The 18,369-nt window shown below is 56.7% G+C and overlaps 1 protein-coding gene across 3 annotated transcripts in view; it reads right to left on the reverse strand.

The window, feature by feature from the left end:
- The window catches only part of EPHB2 (EPH receptor B2), a 167,855-nt gene that overhangs the window by 24,372 nt on the left and 125,114 nt on the right, over window positions 1-18,369 (reverse strand). For all 3 annotated transcript variants that reach the window (XM_037032948.1, XM_037032946.1, XM_037032947.1), the window contains exons 4-5: window positions 11,690-11,845; window positions 10,223-10,558 (exon numbers count right to left, since the gene is read on the reverse strand). In XM_037032948.1, coding sequence (XP_036888843.1) covers window positions 10,223-10,558; window positions 11,690-11,845 — 492 coding nt within the window. The remainder of the gene's footprint in view (window positions 1-10,222; window positions 10,559-11,689; window positions 11,846-18,369) is intronic.

The following is an 18,369-nucleotide window of genomic DNA, read 5'->3' on the forward strand; positions in this document are numbered from 1 at the left end:
GGCAGACTTGGGTTACAGGCAGCTAGCCCGGCTCTGATCCTGTAAGCCCCGTGTCCCTGGGTGTGGCAAGGAGGCGGCATTGCTGGGAAGATGATCAAGGCTGGCCAAGGGGGCCCCAGCAGGGCTGGTCTTTCTCCCGGAATCCGGGGGGATTAACAGTGGAGGAAAGAGAACAGCTGGATGTTCTCCTGTCCCTCCTGCCGCCCGCTGCCCACCCCGGGGTGTCAGGTTTCCCTGTAAGTTGGTCTCCGGGGAATTCTGGTATTTTCAATTACCAGCCGGGCATGCCGGCAGGGCGATGGGGTCAGTGATGTCCTGTGACCCCTGCAAGGAGATGGAGCCCCAGGGGGCAAGCACAAAAGAGGCTTGTGGCCGAGAGGGGAAGGGGGAGGCCAGCCAGGCGGGGCCTGCTTGGCTGGAGCAGGTGGCCAGGGCCCTGCAGCCTCCAGCCAGCCCTGGGGGAGCATCCTGTCCCTTCATTAGCTGAGACTTCTGTGTGTGGCTCCATTCCCCCGCAGGGCATGGAGGGGCTGACCAGGTGGTCTCCAGGGCCTTCTGGGACCAGGACCCTTTGACAGTCAGGAAGTCTGGAGGCCTACGATCCTGGCCCTATTCAGCTCTGCCTCCCCAGCCCTGAGCTCTGAGGAACGAAGGAGACCCCCTGAGCTTCGAGGGAGTGGGAAGTCGCCTGCAATTGGGCAGTCTGGGACCCTCACCCCAGACTCTCAGGTCCCGCAGCCTCTCTCAAGTCTTCACTCCCACTGACAGCCCCCAGCAGCTTCCCGCAGCCCCTGGATAAAACACGGATGCTCCACTCGGCCTGCAAGGCGCACCTGCCTGGCGCCTGTCACCTCCTGACGCTCACCCCCTCGCTCCCAAGTGCTGTCCACACTGGCTGCCTTTCTGTTCCCAGTCATACCAAGGTCATTCCTTTCTCAGGGTCTTGGCCTCACAGTGTTTCTGCTTGGTATCCTCTTTCCCCAAATCTTCCACGGCCAGCTCCTCCTTTTCATTCAGGTCTCAGCTAAACGGCTCCCTCCTCAGAGAGGCCCTCCCTGACTTCCCCAGTCGCTCACCACCTCATGCCCTCTTTCTTTTCTTTATAGTGTTAACATTTTTGAGAGCAGGGGCCTGGTCTCTTTTATTCGATCCTTCTTCATAGTGCCTGGAACAGTGTGTGGCTCAGAGCAGGTACTTGGTTGATATTTGCTGAAGAAAGGAAGGAAAAGCAGGCTCTCTCCATTTCTAGCCCCTTAAGGAACCTGGCTGAGTCCAATGACCTTGGGGCCAGACCCTGGAGCAATGGCTTCAGGTAGCGGCCAGGGCAAGACGGGGTGGCTTGTATGACAGTCGCTAACTGTTCGCTCTCCCTCAGACCCTTGTGTTCACCTGTGACCTGACCTGCTGCTGTGACACAGGGCTTCTTGTGGAGCAGCCGGCCAGCAACGCCACACCCCTTGTCCATCACGGTGCTCACGCCCTCCAGGGTCTGCCGCAGCAGCTCCTGACCCGAGACGGCACTCTGAGAGCTCCTGGCTGGTAAGAGGATAGCTGTTTGCAGTGTCTGTCTCTTAAGCCTATATAGCAATGCTGTTAACCCCAATGACCCGACTGCAGTTCTGGGTGACCCGGTCCTAATTCATACAATGGAATTCGCACAGTTAAAACTTCCAGAAATGGGCCTGGGTTTCTTTCTGATTGGACCAACGTTCCTGGCGAGGTGTGTGGGGCGGGGAAAAGGACGAGCTGAGGACTGGTGCTCTGGTGGCACTTTTCTATGAAGAGCAGGTGTTCCGGGGCCCGGAAAGTTGGAGATGCACAGAGCGCTGGAGCCCAGCTTGCCAGACGCACACCCTGTGCGCTCCGCTGTACAGACTCTGAGAAGGCCTGCAGGGGGCGCCCGGTCCAACCTGGCAGTCTAAGCGTCATCGGGCTTCCGAACCCTCTATTCATGTCATACTTATTCATGTCATTTGGAACATATGATCTGTGGAATGCATTTTGGGACAGAAAACAAAACAAACAAACAAAAGGGCCCAGGAGAGGTTATATATTTTTTGAACCTGAGAAAAGCGCCTGTCTAGGGCAGCAGTTGGATTTTCCTCTGCTCATTCCTTCTTCCATTCATTCTCGTAGATTTACCGGCTGCCACACCAGCAGGTGGAGGAAGGGCTAATCCCCTCCTTTCACAGATGAGGCAAGTGAGTCAGATCCAGTCTCTTGCCCGGAGTGCCTCACTCACAGGCAGCAGGGCTGGGAGTCGGATCAGGTGGGGACCAGGCTACTCCTTCCCTCCCCCCGATTGCCTGGCCCTACCTGCAGGCGGGATTTGAGCAGGCAGAGGCCGGGCCCCGGGCTGGGTGCTGTGGGCACATCTCACCGCCCAGTGGGCTGCTGAATGGCCTCGGTCCCATCTGTGGCTGCCACAGGATCCCAGTCCTTCCTACCCAGCACCTGGATTAGCAAGAGCCTGGGCCTCCAATCAGGTAGCCCAGACAACCTACCTCACCCCTTTGTGCCCTGGTTTCTCCTCTGCAGAATGAGGACAATGGCAGGGATGTTGGGAGGTTAAATGAAAACCTGAATATAAAGGGCTGGGCCCACAGGAAGGGGTCAGGGGACATCAGCCACGTGTAGCTGTCTGGGCCACTAGATCCTCAAACAGCTGTGCGAGGAGCTGAATGCTCAGCAGAGGCTTGCGAAAGGAGGTGGTGATGGTGGTGTGGGGGACAGGAGGCAGTGTTCAGGGCTCAGATCCCAGGTCTCTTAAGGACAGGTGACTGTGCCACCTCAGGCAAGTTACTTCTCTCTCTGAGCTACAACATGGGGTGTGGCAGACTCCGACTCACCACCTGCCAAATATCCTTTCTTTCTTTCTCAAATTAGCCAAACTCTGGCTGGACACCTTGTGTCCAAATAAAAGACTACATTTTCCCAAAGAACTCTGGTAGCTAGAAGTGGTTGTATTGTAAGCTAGAAGTGCTTGCCTATGATATAAGCTGAAGTGTGTGTGACTCCTAGAAGTCTCTTTCAAAGGGAGGAGTCCAACCCTTCTCACTCTCCTTCTTCCATCCTGTTGCCTGAGATATAGAAGTGATACCTGGAGCTCTTGCAGCCATTTTGGCCCATAAAGATAAAAAAAAAGCTGTGTGCCGAGAAGCCTGTGTCCCTGATGACTCCGTGGAGCTGTCCTAACTCCTATCTTGTGACGTCCTTTACATTAGAAAAACAAACCTCCATTTTGTCTAAGCCACCAGGGTGGGCTGGTTATGGGAATCGCCTCCCTAATATCTACACCCTTTGCTCTGTAACTTCTCTAGTCCCTACTGCCTCTGACTCTGGGCCTGGCCATGTGATTGGCTTTGGCCAACGGGATATAAGCAAATATGCCATAAGCAGAGGCTTAAGAAGCCCCTTTGGCATGTATCTGCCCACTTTCTTGGTTTTCCGTGATTGCCCAAGAAAGAACATGCCCAGGCTGACCCACTGGGGGCCGAGACACAGGGAGCCGAGTTGTTGTTCCAGTTGTCCCAGCCAGGGCCACTCCTACCCAGCCGACAGCAGTCAACCCCAAACGTGCAATAAAGCCCGAACAGAATGCAAGCATGTGAATGCTCCCCGCCAGGACCCATCCAGCCCACCCGGAGACTCTCGAGCTAAATAAGTGCGTCTCGTTTTTACACCATTGGTTTTATGGTTGATTGTTAAACAGCATTACTGTTTAACAGTGGCTATCTGTTATTTCTCTTCCTGTTACATGCAGCCGAACCCAATCTTGGCTGATACTCCAGGTCGGCAGTGCCTTCCCTGCAAAATGCTTGGGAGGATCAAAGAAGACGATGCCTTCAGAGGGCTTGGCCCAGAGGGGGAAGTGCCCTCTCCCTCTCTTTTCCTTTCCCCAGGCATGGGCCTCACCAGGGGCTTCTCTGGCCCGGGTCTCTCTGATCCCCACCACCCCCAGGGAGAGAGGTAAGTGAGTACGTGCTCATGCCAGTTCTAGAGACTGAGCCACGGTGTGCCTGCCCCCGGGAGGGCGGGAGGATCAGAGGAGAACACGGTGGCAGACGGGGCTTTGGAAAGTTGAAAGCCTTTCAACGAGAAAGCCATGTGGAGTGGTGTTGCCTGGCCAGGCTGCTGGAGGCCGGCTCTGCCAAGGAGCTGCTGTGTGATCTTGAGCAGCCGCTTAGGAACCTCTCTGGGCATCAGCTTTCCCCTCCATAAAAGGAGGTGCTTGCACTGGCTGAACTGCAAGGCCCCTGCCGGTGCCGATGGGGTAGGCAGAATAAGGGCCCCCGAAGACGCCCACGTCCTACTACTCCTGGGATCTGTGGCTATGTTACCTTACATGGCAAAAGGGACTTCGCAGATGTGACTGAGGTGATGGCTCTTGAGATGGAAGATTATCCTGGATTACCCAGGTAGACTCAATCTAATCACTCGAGCCTTTAAAGGAGGGGAAACTTTCCCAGTGAAGGGTCAAAGAGCAGAGAGCTGGAGTGTGAGGAGCACTCGACGCCCCTTTGCTGCTTCTAAGAGGCGGGGGGCCACGGGCAAGGCCCACAGAGGTCAGCTTTCAGCCGACAGCCAGCCAGGAAACGAGCCCCCCCCCACTCCTGCTACCATGTGGCACTGAATTCTGCCACCACCCGAACAAGCCAGGAAATGGGTCACCCCATGGAGCCTCAGAGAGGAACACGGACTGCCGCCACCTTGCTTTTTTAGCCCGATGAGATCTGGCCTGGACTCCGGACCTACGGAACTCTAAGGTGACAACCGTGTGTCACTCCAAGTGGCTAAGTCTGCAGGATTTTGGTATAGTAGCCACAACAAATGAACACACCATCCAATTTCGTTTTGAGCCTAGCTACCGTTCACCCACTAGGTCCTGGGTGCTTCGTGGCATCATCACTAATCTGGAAACCATCTGGCAAAACTGGAATGAAAGAGACATGCCTGTCCTGAAGGCGAGGACACTGCGGCTCAGAGAAGTGAGGTCTCCCGGTAGAGCCCGGCCACTCAGCTCGGAAAGGGCCGTGCTGGTTGGGGGCCGAGTTTGCCAAGCCCAGAACTGATGCCTCTTTTCCCACATGACCCACTGGCACCTGACAACAGGGGAGTTTCCGAACTGGTCAGTGTACGTGTTCAGCACAAGCGGCCCTGAAGGCTGCATTCGCCCAGCCAGACTTCAGTGGGGACGGGCCCACCCGCACAGGCCACCTCACCTCCACAGAAGGCTTTCCCTGGCCAGTACGGAGCCAAGAATGTGCAAGCGACGTAATTATTTAGGCTCTGCCGCTGACTGCCTGTTGACCACGGGCAAGTCCCTTAACTCTCCATGCCTTGCTTTCCTTACCTAAAAGACAGGACAATAATAGGCCCTACCTCCTAGTGTTGCGAAGATGCATCATTAAGGACTCGGAACGGTGTCCTTAATGTGACTCTGGCACAGAATGAGCCCTCGGTAAATGTGAGCTATGACTAAGATGAGAGTGACTGTAGAGTGACCCTTGCGTTTCGAGAGCCTGCCTGTACCCAGCAGCCTATGAGGCACCTTGAGAACAGGAGCTCAAAGCCTCACAGCAGTCCTGCAAGGCGGGGTGACGAAACCCGCGAGGAAGATGCAGGCTAAGTAACTCGTCCACGGCTACGTGCTGGTGGGCAGCCAGGCTTGATTCAAAGCCAGACAGGCTGGCGAGGCGCCAAAGCCCAGACTCTCCCTGCCCCTGCCCACCCGCTCTGGAACCCGGGCAGAGGTGCGGCTGCTCAGAGCTTGCTGAGGGGGAAATCGTGTCCCGTGCTGCCCTGGAGGGCAGCCAAGGACAGGATGCAGCCCCGAGGACGAGCTCCACGTGAGTGACACAGTGCACCCAGCCAGAGACACCCTGCTCGGCTGTCTCTGCTTTCTCCTTCGGCTCTCAGCTTACATGCCACCTCCTCACAGAGTTTCCTCCGACACCCACCCTGAGGCTCGGCCTCCCCTCCTTTCTGGTCTTGTCTGTGCGTGTGGAGGGCCATGGACCCCGAACAGCCAGGCTGAATTCTGGGGTCTGCTCCTTCCCAGCTGCCTAAGCCTGGGAATCTGTTTGACCTCTCTGAAGGCCTGGGATACACAGCCCGGCCTCCTTGCTCGGGGGTCCCTGAGAAGACTCGTGCACATGGGGCAGAGCAGCACGCTGCAAAGGCGGAGTATGGTTCCAAGACAGTATGACGGCTTCACGAAGTCGGGAGGCAGCTCTGCGATTGCAAGCAAGGCCCAGTCATTTGCCCCGAAGAAATACTTTTTCCTTTTAAGGCAATGAGCTAGGTATTTATATACCGAATTTTGGGGTCTGATTAAAGCCTACCACTGAATGCCTTTGTCTGGAAATCAAGTCCCCAGTCTTGCCTTCCAGCCTGGCCATACTCCTCCACACCCCACCTCACCCCACGCTTCTCTGAGCTCTGCTGCCATCGGCCCCTGAGCACTCGCTGTGGTGCGCCCCTGTCTGGGTGCCGGGGAAACCATGGTGAGGAAAAGCAGACCCACCGTGACCACCGAGTGGCCTCGGTTGGGGAGATAGACAGGAAGGAGATGGTCTAAGGCATGAGGCAAACCCTCAGCCCCAGGAACTTGAGGGCCCTGGTGCTGGGGCCTGTGATCAAGTCGGGAAGGTCAATGAAGATGCAGGAAGGTCTGAAGGAAGGTTCAGGGTGAAGGAGGGGAGCATTCCAGGTGGAGGGTACAGCATGTGCAAAGACCCTGTGGCACAGGAGTCTGATGCTTAGGAGGCACAGAAAGAAAAAAAATATCGAAAGAAGGAGAACTCCCCCTCTGGCCTGTCTCCTATACTTTCCTTTTCCGGGACACCTCCCTCCCTGCGTGGATAGAAACCTCTTCCTCCTTCAAATGCAAGCTCAATTGCCTCCTCTTCCCAGAAGCCTTCCATGGCATGCCTTTCTCCCACTCCCCAGGAAGAAGGGATTTCTGCTGCCTGTGACCTCCCGCACCTCCTTGACCCCTCCCTGCACTCTCTCATGCCATCGTGTATGTGGACTGTCCATGGCTCATCTTCCCAACCAGGACACAAATCTGCAAGGACAGGACCCGTGTCCTCTCCAGTGTAGACTTGGAGTCCCATCATCCTGGGTTTAAATTCTCGTTGAGGCCATTCAGCAGTGGGACTGAGCATAAAGGACTCCACTTCTCCCGGCTTCCATGCTCCCACCTGGCAAAGGGGGATCTCGCGGTGTGGCCATGGTGGGCTGCACAGGCTCCAGCTTGGCCCTGGGCATCCATGGAAGTGGGGCTTGTCAAGGGATGTGAAGGGCTCACAGGGGCTTAGACTCCCTTAGGCCTGGGTTGCCCCAATTTGATGATGATGAGAACCCCTTGAGCCACTTGATAAAAATGCAGATTCTCAGCTTCCTGCTGGGGTTCTGATTCGGCAGTTCTGGGGCGGAGTCTAGAACCTACGTTCTGAAAAGCTCTCCTATAGTTCTGATGCACAGTCTGGTGGGGAAAGTGAGGCCCAGGGGGAGGAAGTGATTTCCACAAGTGTGATAGGTCGCATCAGTTTCCTGTTCTTCCTCTCTGACTCCTGTGGGGTCATGCACCCACACCCTTTGCCAAGTAACTCCTCAGGGCCCATTTGCTGTGGGCGAGACAGGTGTTTGTGTGGCATGGCCCGACCAGGTGTGTTCCCACCATTCACCACGACAGCAAAACACCTGGGTGTCTGCTGGTCCAATGAGAGCGAGGAGACACATGGAACAGACTGAATCCAGTCCACGTCCTGGAGTCCCACCCAGCACAGCCTGTGCACGTTAGCTAAACCCTAGTTGACCCGAAGACTAGTGAGTGAAAAAGATAAATGTCTATTGTTGTAAATGACTGAGTTTTGGTACGGTTTTGTTATGCAGCGTTACGGCAGCAATAACTGACTAATACACTAAGGCCACTCAGCAAATGAATGGCAAAGCTGGGGCTCTGACTCAGGTCCTGTTTCTAACCCAGGCCTTGCTTCTCACTGCCTCTGGCTTTCAATCCCGAGGGCTCCCCTGGTACCTCCTTCCTGAAAGTCCCTCATTTCCACTGGGCACTGTTGCTCTTCTCTAAGAGCCTCCAGCTCCAGATGAGAGGGCTCCACACCATAGCCCAGACTCCATCCTCGCTGCTACAATGCTGAGGCTTCGGGAGCAGGCAGTCCCACACCGGGGCTCCCACGTGGATACTGGGAGGACCCTCCTACCCCCAGCCAGGAAAAGAAATTCAAGGACTCTGGGGAACTCTAGCTTCTCCCTGTTGGAAAGTTTCCACTCCTCTGCTCCCACTGGGAGCCTGGCTCCTTTGCCTCAGGGCCTTGTCAAGCTGGAGAGGCGCACGGCTGCGGCGTTGCAGTCTGTTCGGTGCCTCTGCCAGCAGCTGCTGCCTTTGGAGGTTCCGCGGATGGCCCGCCTTGAGTCGGCTCTGTCCGTGCCCCAGGCCAAGGGGGACGTAAGTGCCCACGGCATCTTCGAGAATTGCAGGCGCACACTCAGACATTTGCCTTCTTGGCCACGGCAATGGCACAGACACTCACAAATGAAACCACACTCCTCTCCAGACACAAACACACTCACGGGCCGACCACATTCAGATACACAAGCGTGTGATCACGGACACATGTGTTGGTAAGAAGCCACGTGCCAACGTCACGTGCAGTCACAAGTACACAGTCACCCAAACAACAGGACAGGCCCACATGTTCCCCAGACACACTCACTCACAGGCACAATTGGACCCACAGCCGCACCCCGGGTTCAGCCCGAGCACTGGAATCTTAGACCTGGTGAATCCCTGCCTCTCGTCCTGCCTGCTTTGCACCTGCACTTTTCTAAGCCCCACCTGTAAAATGGGGACACAGATGCCTCCTGCTCGAGGAGACCAGGGAGATGCAGTGAGGTCGAGTGTGGAAAGTGCCCCCTCAGCCAGGACCCCTGGCTGCCCTCTCTCCCTCTGTGCCCTGTGCACGCCCTCCCCGCCTCCTGAACTCCATTTCTTTCTACCACTCCCTTCCGATTTCTACTGGGCCTTTACATGTGTGTCCTATAGCAGGCTCTCTGGACCTGTGTGGGCTGGATAGCTCGTCCCTCACTTTCCTGGAGCCTGGTCTCCCTCTGCTCCTCCTCGGACAGGGCCCAGATCACACTTGCAGTGGGGGTGGGGCAAGGCTTGTTGTGTGAATACCTGAGGGTCACATTCGCAGTGCCAACCAGAAAGTCTTCTACCCACAGGTACCATACAGTCCTTCAAAATCTCGTGTAGCTCTCGGTTGGGGGATGAGGCTGCAATCACCTCCTGGACCTGGCCACAGGAGGTCTCAGGTGACCCTGAGGACAGTGGTCTTGGAGGAGAGAAGGGGCTGGACACCTAAGTGGAACGGACTGAAGAGGGACAACAGGGTGGAGGTGAGGCTCCTGGTTTGGCAGCTTTTTACTGTGTAGGAAAGTAGGGGGATGGTAGAGGGCAGTGCGGGGTCACAGGAAGGGCGACTAAAGGTGAGCGTGGGGAGAGGAGTTTTGGTGCAGTTAGACTGGAGTGGGCTGAACGGTCAGAGAAAGCACCTGTGGGAACCGCTAGATGTCCATTGGAGTCTGCCTGCCCACCTTCCACGGCGACGGATTTAAGCCAGGCTGGGAGAGATTACACTTCCCAGCCTCCTTTGCAGTTTGGTGACGCCGCAGTACCAAGTTCCTTCTGGTGGAAGGCACATAGAAGTGATGGGCGCCACCTTGGCCTTCCTTGCTTAAAACATTGTCACTGCCCGGGGTCCTCTCTCTCCCGCCCTTCCTGCAGGCCAGGGCACCACCACACCTGCCACCTGCTTTGACCACAGAGGGCGCTGAGGCAGTAAGGAGCCCACCTGGGGCTGGGCCAGAGCTACCCTGCTGACCTGGACGGCACACCCCTGGGCTCCTGCATGAGGGAGAAATGCATTTCCGTGTTGTTGAAGCCCCCCGACACCGGGCCCTCTTGTTACAGCAGCTTCACTTTCACCTCCGATAATACCCATTCAACAAGTGACAGCGATGAACATAAACACCGCTGCAATGTAACACTCTCCCAGGTGGCTGGATCACACACACAGCCTTCGAGAAGAGGAAACCACAGATGTGAGGGCGTCTTTAACGAGGGCTGGCAGGATCCCCACTTGGCACGGCACGGTGCGGCGCTGCCCCTGGAGCCTGCCTCGGAAGTGCTCACCTGCCTGGTTGGTGGTAATGTTCACTGAGGCGAACTGAGGCGAGAAGGGGCTCTGGTCGGTGACGCCGTTCACGGCCTGGATCTCGAAGGTGTACTGGGTGTGGGCCAGCAGGTCACTGATGTAGATGCGGGGCTCGGTCAGGCCCAGCTGGCGGGGCGCGTACTGCACGTTGTCCCCACAGCGGGTGCAGGCGCCCCGGCCTGAGCCGCAGCTCTTACAGATGATGTTGTAGACGAGATCCTCGCGGCCCCCCGAGTCGCGGGGCGGGGTCCACTCCAGCATGAGCGAGGTCTCGTTGACGCTGGAGATCACGGCCTGGGGTGCAGAGGGGATGGCTGGGGAGGGGGAGGGGTGTCGATCAGTGGGGGCGGTGGAGCTGTTTTCTGCCCTGGTTCCAGCCCGTGCCTCCCAAATGGCTTCCCCCACATACTTCCTCCTCTCCACCCACCAGAGAGATGTTTCTAGAAGATAACTCTGATCTTGCTGCACAGCTGCTTAAACCTTTCTCCCTGGGCGCCAACCTCCTTGGTGTTTGGTATCAGGGACAGTCTCTTTGTGTTGGGGGTCATACCCACCCAAATGCTATTTCCCTTCCTTCCTTACCGCAGAACCCTATTCAGGAGGCGGTGTGTCCAACTAAAGAGACTCTATTTCCTAGCCTCCTGTGATGAAGTGCTGGCTACTGATTACAGTGGAAGTTATAGGTTAGGACTTTTTCTTAAAAGGAGACAGCTGTGGGGCATCCCTTTATCCCTCTCCTTTTTTCTGCTGCCTAGAACGTGTGTGATGGCTGGAGCTCCAGCAGCAATGCTGGACTACGGAGTGACCTGACAGATAGAAACCGTGCCCCACAACGGCAGAGTGGAGAGAAGCAGCCAGGATCCAGAGAGCTCCACGGATTCACCACCCCACCCCAGGACTGCCGATTTTGGGGCTTCTACTCCATGAGAGCGTAAGTCCCCAGGGTGCATGGCACTGGGGTCAGCTCACTGCTCTTTGCAGCAGAATGTCACTCCTGTGTGACACAGTGGTTGTGATACTGCCCTCACAGTCACCCCTTCTCAGAGAACCTTAGCCCGGACTCGGGCAGCTGCTGCCAGGTCAGGACACTGGGTAGCCTCTTCTGCCACAGACACCACCTGCGTTGGTTCTCCCTCTGCCAACCCTGCCGTTCTCTATCCCTTTGTGAATCCAGACCTGACCTCATCCTCCATGTGACTTAGCAGAAGGAGGTACGGAGCCAGACGCCTGCTCCGTGGTACCTGCACATGGGCCACATGACCACCCCAGAGACAACCCCAGGATGGTCCTTTGGCCACCGGTGCTCCCTTCCCCTCCCCCAGGTATTGGCTGCTCCTCGCTCAGGAAGGGCTGGCTATCGCCGGACAGCAGCCCAGCCCTCGCTCTGGGCATTTCTGCAGGTGACTGTGGATTCAGACGTTGCCCTCAGGGGCCCCTGAACATACTTGTGCAGGGCATGTCCAGTGGGTCCAGGTCTGCTCGGTAGTAGCCATTGCGGCAGATGCAATTGGTGGCCCCTTCTGAAGTGGTCCGGCTGTTGATGGGACAGTGGGTGCAGGCCTCATCCCCTTGGTTAGCCTTGAAGGTTCCAGATGGGCAAGCTAGGAGAGAAGACCGAGGAAGTCACTGAGTAACTCAGGAAGCACAGAGAGGACCACACAGCCTCATGGGGGCCCTGTAGCCTCGTGGAAGGCCACACTGTACTATGGGGGGGGCTACAGCATCACTGCTGAGAAACACCCCCTCCTGGAGTTCTTGGGGAGTCTCCACTCTCCAGTGTGGCAGTCCTACCTGTCCCCAGGAAGTTCCAGGCTACCTGCTTTCTTGTCTCTACAGCGGTCTGTGCATTCAGTGGGGAACCCTGGCAAGCCTTCCTTACCTACTGCGGGCAGGGTGTGCCGCAGCTTCTAGGACCAATCCTGACTTAGTGTGAAGACACTGCAGAGGCCTGCGGCAGTGCCCATGGCCCAGGCTTGCTTGCCAATGGCTGGCTGGGCCCTGATTCCTGGAACTAGAGCACTGGGATCCAGATGATTGAGATGATGACATTACAGTAGATAAGTTCCAGCTCAGTGCAGGGCGTGTGGAGGCGATGTGGCACAGCAGGCAAGAACTCTGCCTTTGGAAGCAGACAGACCTGGGTTTGAGTCCCAGCCTGGCTGTGTACTCGTTGTGTGGCCCTAGACAAGTGGCTTAACCATACTGAGACTGTTTCCTGATTTGTAAAATTATGATCCTAAAGCCCATTTCCACAGGCCCTCAGGAGCATTTGGCATAAGTGTGTAAAAGCACATGACATGGAGCTTTGCACAATATTGGTGCCCAGTGAACAGTACCTGTTATGATAGTGTTTGATCAATTTATTAAAATAAAGGGGTCTGCAATACTAGGGACAGCCAGATGAGGGCAGTGTTTGCACTTGGTGGGCATTCAGCCATCTGGGATCGCACAGGGTCTTTGGCCCAGGCCCTGCAGCCCAGGGCTTAGGTTCTACAAGAGGTGACCACTCCTGTGTGGGCCTGTGTGCCAATCCACCCTATGCTTCCCCCTGGCCCCGGGCTGGAAATCAGGAGGCCAGGCTCTAGGCCATGGCCCTTTCCTGGCCTGTTTCCTTCTTACCAACCTTCCTAATCCCAGCTCTGCTGTGGTGCCTTGGGGGAGATCACGCCAGACACACGTGAGAAGGTGGACAAGGGAAGAGCTTCACAAGGGGCAAGTTCCTCTTTAGGATGCAGGGTGGCTCTCACCTGGATCACATTCCTGCTAGGGCACTGTGTGACCTTCGGTGAGCGGTTCCACCTCTCAGGGCGTCTCTTTCCTCCTGTACAAACGGCTCCCCTAAATTTCCCAAATCATTTTTCCAGCCCTGGTCTTAGCAAATCACCTCTCCCCAACCCCTCAACCAGCTCCTGCCTCAGAGACCCCGTTCTCCTTGGTGCCAACGTGTCCTGAGCTCAGAGGGCTTCACTCCCCCACCATAACTACTCCTCAAAGGGTCTCTGGCCATCCTCTCCGCTCCCTGAGGACGGGATCCACAGCTCCTTCCCCGGTGCCTGGCCCAGAACCTGGCCCTCAGCAGACACTCCGTATAAACACATCCACAGACTGCCTGCGAAAGCAGAGAGAGCTTGGGCTTTGGAGACCATGCAGGGAAGAGCAGTTAGCCCGCAGGCTGCCGGGCAAAAGCCAGTGCCACCCAGGTCTGCAGGGTGGCTTTGGGGAAGCCACTTAAGCTGTCCCCCCGTCTATAAAACGGGGACAATAATCTCTACCTCCTGAGTCATGGTGAATTTAGGGAGAAATGCCTAGAACAACTCCTGGCATTATTAAACTACCAGGTTCAACTACCAAATCCGCTGCTGGGTGTCCTGCAGTTTTCTCACTGGTAACAGCATCTGCCCCTTAAAGTGGCCCCGAGAATCACAACCGATGAGCAGCCCAGGCCTGGGGTTGGGAGGGGTGAGGGGTTGCAGGTACAACCGCAGGGCCCATCGCTAGAAAATGGCACCTCCTGCCCCCCGGGGCCCTGCCTTCGAAGGGCGGAAACCACCCCAGTCAACAACCACCTACTGATGCCACGCTGACCAGGCCAGAGCGACACAGGCAAGGACGGCAACGAGTGCCTTTGGGGACTTGCCGGGACGTCCATGCACAGAGAGGGCGACAGCGCTCTGGAGCGCAGAGGGAACCGCCGACATGTATCCAGGACTGAGGAAATGCAGCTCTGAGGACTTAACTCGTAATAACTCACCCAAGCCTCCCCAGGCCGGTGACGGGCGGGATGTTATCACCCCCGTTTTCAGATGGGGAGCAAAAGCAGCGAGGCGAAGCAACTTTCCAAGGGCTCCGCAGTGGCAGAGCCGGGAGTCGATCCCAGGTGGTCCAACTCCAGGGGCTGCCTCCCTAACCTCTGCACAACACCACCTTTATTTTCATTGAGTCCACGGCCCGTGAGTGCTGGCCGGGGATTGGCAGCTTCTGTTCTGGGCGCCTGTCCAGCTCCACTTTGCTGCGCTGGCTCTGGGGCCCCTGGGCCTCTCGCCTTCCTCCCTCTTGCCTTTCTCCTAGGTACCAGCCTTTCCCTGCTGGCTGGATAAAAGGGCAGCTCCGGCTCTAGTGGAGCAGTTGACCTCTCTGAGCCTCAGTTTTCTCTGCTGTAGAATGGGGGACGGAGCTCTGGTGAGGATCTAGGCCCGTCATGATAGATGCCAAAGGGTTTTGGCTCCAAGGCCAAGATCCTCCTGGCTCCCCCTCAGGTGAGAGCCTGCCCAGCTTAGCAGGCCTCTTCCATCTGCTGGCGATTCCTGGGCACGGCTGGTGGGTGGCTGCCCACTCCCCCATTTACACCCTGCCAGCCCCTCCATCTGGACCGCTGTCCCGGCTGTCCTCTTCCATCACTGTGTCCTGGCCCCCTCTGAGACTCCCTAGGCTGCCTCGTCTCCTTGGGTGTGCTGCCCTGCCACCCCTTGGCCCTCCCCTGGGCTCTCTGTATCTACTGGCACTGTGCTTCATAAACCCCTTTCTCCTGCCGTCCCTGCCCCTCCCCCCAGCAGCTGATCAATGGCTGCATCTCCCCTCCTCAGCGGTGCCCTCCCACCCACCCCTTAGCTCTTCCTGGCCATCTGGCCTCCTCCTTCCTACACGCCCATCCCCAGCCAGCTTTCCAAACTGCAAACCTTTCTGTGTCGCGTAAAAAGTCCACAGTGGCTTACCATGGAACATTATTTGGCCGTAAAAAGGAACGGAGGGCTGGTCCATGCTACAGCTCGACAAACTGGAAAACAGTTTGCTTTGCAAACGCAGCCAGTCGCAAAAGGCCACACCTGGACTCCCATGCAAATGTCCAGAACAGGCACATCCATAGAGAGGAGAAGTAGACCAGTGGTTGCCAGGGGCAGGGGAGAGCAGAGAGTGGGGGGCAGTGACGTGGGGTTTCCTAGTGAGGTGACGAGAATGTTCTCAAGTTGACCAGGGAGATGGCTGCACAGTTACGGATAGGCTATCAATCCCCGACCTGTCTAATTTAAATGGGGGAATTGCATGGTATGTGAGTCATACCACAGTAAAACTGCTATTTAAAAAAATCCACAATAGCCCCCAAGCTCCTCAAGGCCCCCCAGGACTCAAGGGCTAGCACAGGCCCGTCTTGGCCTTGTGCCAATGGTCTACACCGTCACTGGCATACAGTGCCGGCCCCTGGGCCCCTCCACACCTCTGGCCTTTGTCGATGCTACTCTCGTTACCTGGAACACCCTCCCTTCGCCAGAAGGCGAACTGCGACTCAGAGCAGGTATCACCTCTCCTGGGAAGTCTTCCCCGAGACCCCATGCGAGGCTGAGGTGACCGTTTTAATTATTTACTTATGAACTTGTAACTACCTGGCTGGACAGTCACCTTCCAATACCGTGCCGAGTACTCAGTGGGTGATGGGTGGATGAAGTGAGGAGCTGGAAAAGCATTCAGTTCGACCACCTTATTTGACATTTGAGGAAACTGAGTCCCAGAGAGGGGCAGACCCACACAGCTCTTTTCTGATCTCAGCTCCCATCAGCCACTTCCTCTGCCACAGAGAGAGGTCTGCGGCAGCTGCCCCCCTCAGAGCCCAGTGGCCTAGGGGCCCCGCTGCTCCTAGCTTCCCAGCTGGGAACACACCTGCCCTGCCAAGATCTGAGCCTGGTACAGAAGTGGGAAGAGAACCACGAGACCTGAAGACCCAGTCCTGGGCAGCCGCACCTCTGCCAGGTGTGTGGGCTCAGGCAGGTCCCTGCCATCTCTGGGACTCAGTCTCCTGCAGAAAGGGAGCGGATGGCACCTGGGGGGTGGAGGCACGGTAAGGCCCTCCGGAGGGTGAGCGGATGAGAACCAGTCAGCCCCGCCTCACCCATGGCTCCCCACGAGGCACCGGAGTGAATTCACACACCTTGCTGGGGCCCACAGGACCTGCCGGGCTGGCTCTGCTGTCTTCCTGTCACTCACTGTGCCCCAGCCCACTGGTCATCAAGTGCCCTCACCCTGGGCCTCTGCCCCTGCTGTGCCCTCTGCCGGGACTGTTTCCCCTGCTCCTCCCAGGGCTGGTCTTTTCCATCCTCCAGGGCCCAGCTAAATGTCACCCCCGGGAGAGGCCCCCTGCGGCCACCCGGACTAAAGCGATTCTCTCACTGCACTGTCGGTCTTTGTTTCCTTCATTGTCCCTCCTCACAGTGTCTGTAATGAGAGGAGACTGTTGGGTCTAATGAGAGTAACATGGGTTTGAACTGCGCAGGTCCACCCGCATGTGGGTTTGTGTTTCCATAAATAAGGGGGGCCCTTCACATCTGCGGGTTTCGTTCAGATCTGTGAATTCAACCAGCCATGGATTAAGAACAGTTTTTCGCATTCTCAACGTGATCAAAAACACTGTTTTCCATCCAACATTGGTTGAATGCACAGATTCGAAGGGCTGACTGGCGGCGGGTCAAAAGGTATAGGCCGATTACTAACTGTGTGATGGGCTGCTGCCCCTGATCCTGCGTTGTTCAAGGTCAACGGTGTATCAGAAAACAGCCTGGAAACGTGCGTGCCGTCTTTCCCCTGCACTGAAGGGCCTGGAGAGCAGCCGAGGAAGCGGGGTCTGGTCTCATTGGGTCCCTGGCTCGTAACAGAATGACTGGAACACAGTAGGTGCTCAATATGTACTTGTTGAATGAACAAATGCACCCCTCACAGTGAGCATCAGCTAAGACAGTGGGTGGGGAAGTGCTTAGTCGAGTGAATGCCAGGTGTAGGGCCACCATTGTCGTCTGGACTTGGTCAGGCCCCGTGGACGCTCAGATCCCTCTCTCTCCACGTCCCATTTGCCCCCCTCACCGGAGTGACCTGTTCATTCCAGTTTTCAAACTGCAAGGCCCGTCTCCTGGAAACGCCCTGAGTCTCAGGCAGCTGCCCTGTATGCTTCTCCAGCCCCACCTGTCCCCTCTCTCATCTGTGTGCAGCTCCCCAGACGCCCTGGCTGCACATGAACTGGTCCCTTTGCCTGAATGCCCTTCTGCCTGCTCACCCTGTCCCCTGGGGCAGGTGAGTCTGACACGGGCACCTCTGGGAGGCCTGCCCCCCACTCTCTACAGCAGCACCCCAGACGCGTGCGCCGTAGCCAGAGATGTGCTGGCAAATGGCTGACTGGGGGTGTGGGTGGGGAGAGCCCTGATTTGTTGTGTCTGCTGGTTTCTGGGATGTAGATGCTCCCAACTTACCAACCTGAGATAACTGAGTTGGGAAGAAATGCCCACAGTTGGCTCTTGCAAGCCAAGCTGGCGCACACCAGCTCCAGCCCACCCCTGGACCTAACCTGGGTGACTTCTCTGTGTTCCTCCCACTGGTCAGTGAGCCCTGGTTGGGGTGGGGCTGGATCTTTAATCTCCACATGCCTATCACCGAATACAGGATCTGGCACGGAGCAGACGCTCGGTTAATTCGGTTTTCTGAATGAAGGCCCGTCTGTCTCCCCAACTGGACAGTGAGCAACCTGAGGCAGGGGCTATGGGCTTGACAGGTTCACGTACACAAAGCACTCCATACACCTAGCTAGTGCTCTGTAAACATTAGCTGTGATGACTCACCCAGCATGCAAGGGCCATAACAGTTCCTACTTATCACGTGCTTTCCCGATGCTGGGCCCAGTACAATCGATTTACATAGATTTTCTCACTAAATTCACATGACTGTCCACTGAAGTAACATTATTACCCACCCCCTCATCTTATAGATGAGGAAACTGAGGCTTAGAGGGGGTGGGGGACCACGCCAAGGTCACATAGCTTCTAAAATGGCAGAGCTGAAGTTTGACTGCGTGTCATTGTTCCAAAGACCCTGTGCCCAGGTGCTGCCCGACACAGAAATTACCGAGTGGCTGAACGTCGGGACTGGAGGCCACCTTTGTCGGGCCTCTTGAGGGGATGGGGCTTGAGGGGGGTCACTCAGAAAGGGAGGGGCAAAGCCTGGGCCCCAAACACAGGACTTGAGGCCAGAGCAGCCGGCCAGCACCCGCCTTCTGCTGATGCTCGCAGCCCTTGGCCAGGCAACCCCAGGCGGGAGGGATGGCAGCCGGCCGGGGAGGGGGAGGAGGATTACAGGGAAACAGATTTTCTCC

Source organism: Sturnira hondurensis, unplaced genomic scaffold, assembly GCF_014824575.4.
Source record: "Sturnira hondurensis isolate 20B ecotype Veracruz unplaced genomic scaffold, ASM1482457v3 Scaffold0021555, whole genome shotgun sequence".
Lineage (NCBI taxonomy): Eukaryota > Metazoa > Chordata > Mammalia > Chiroptera > Phyllostomidae > Sturnira > Sturnira hondurensis.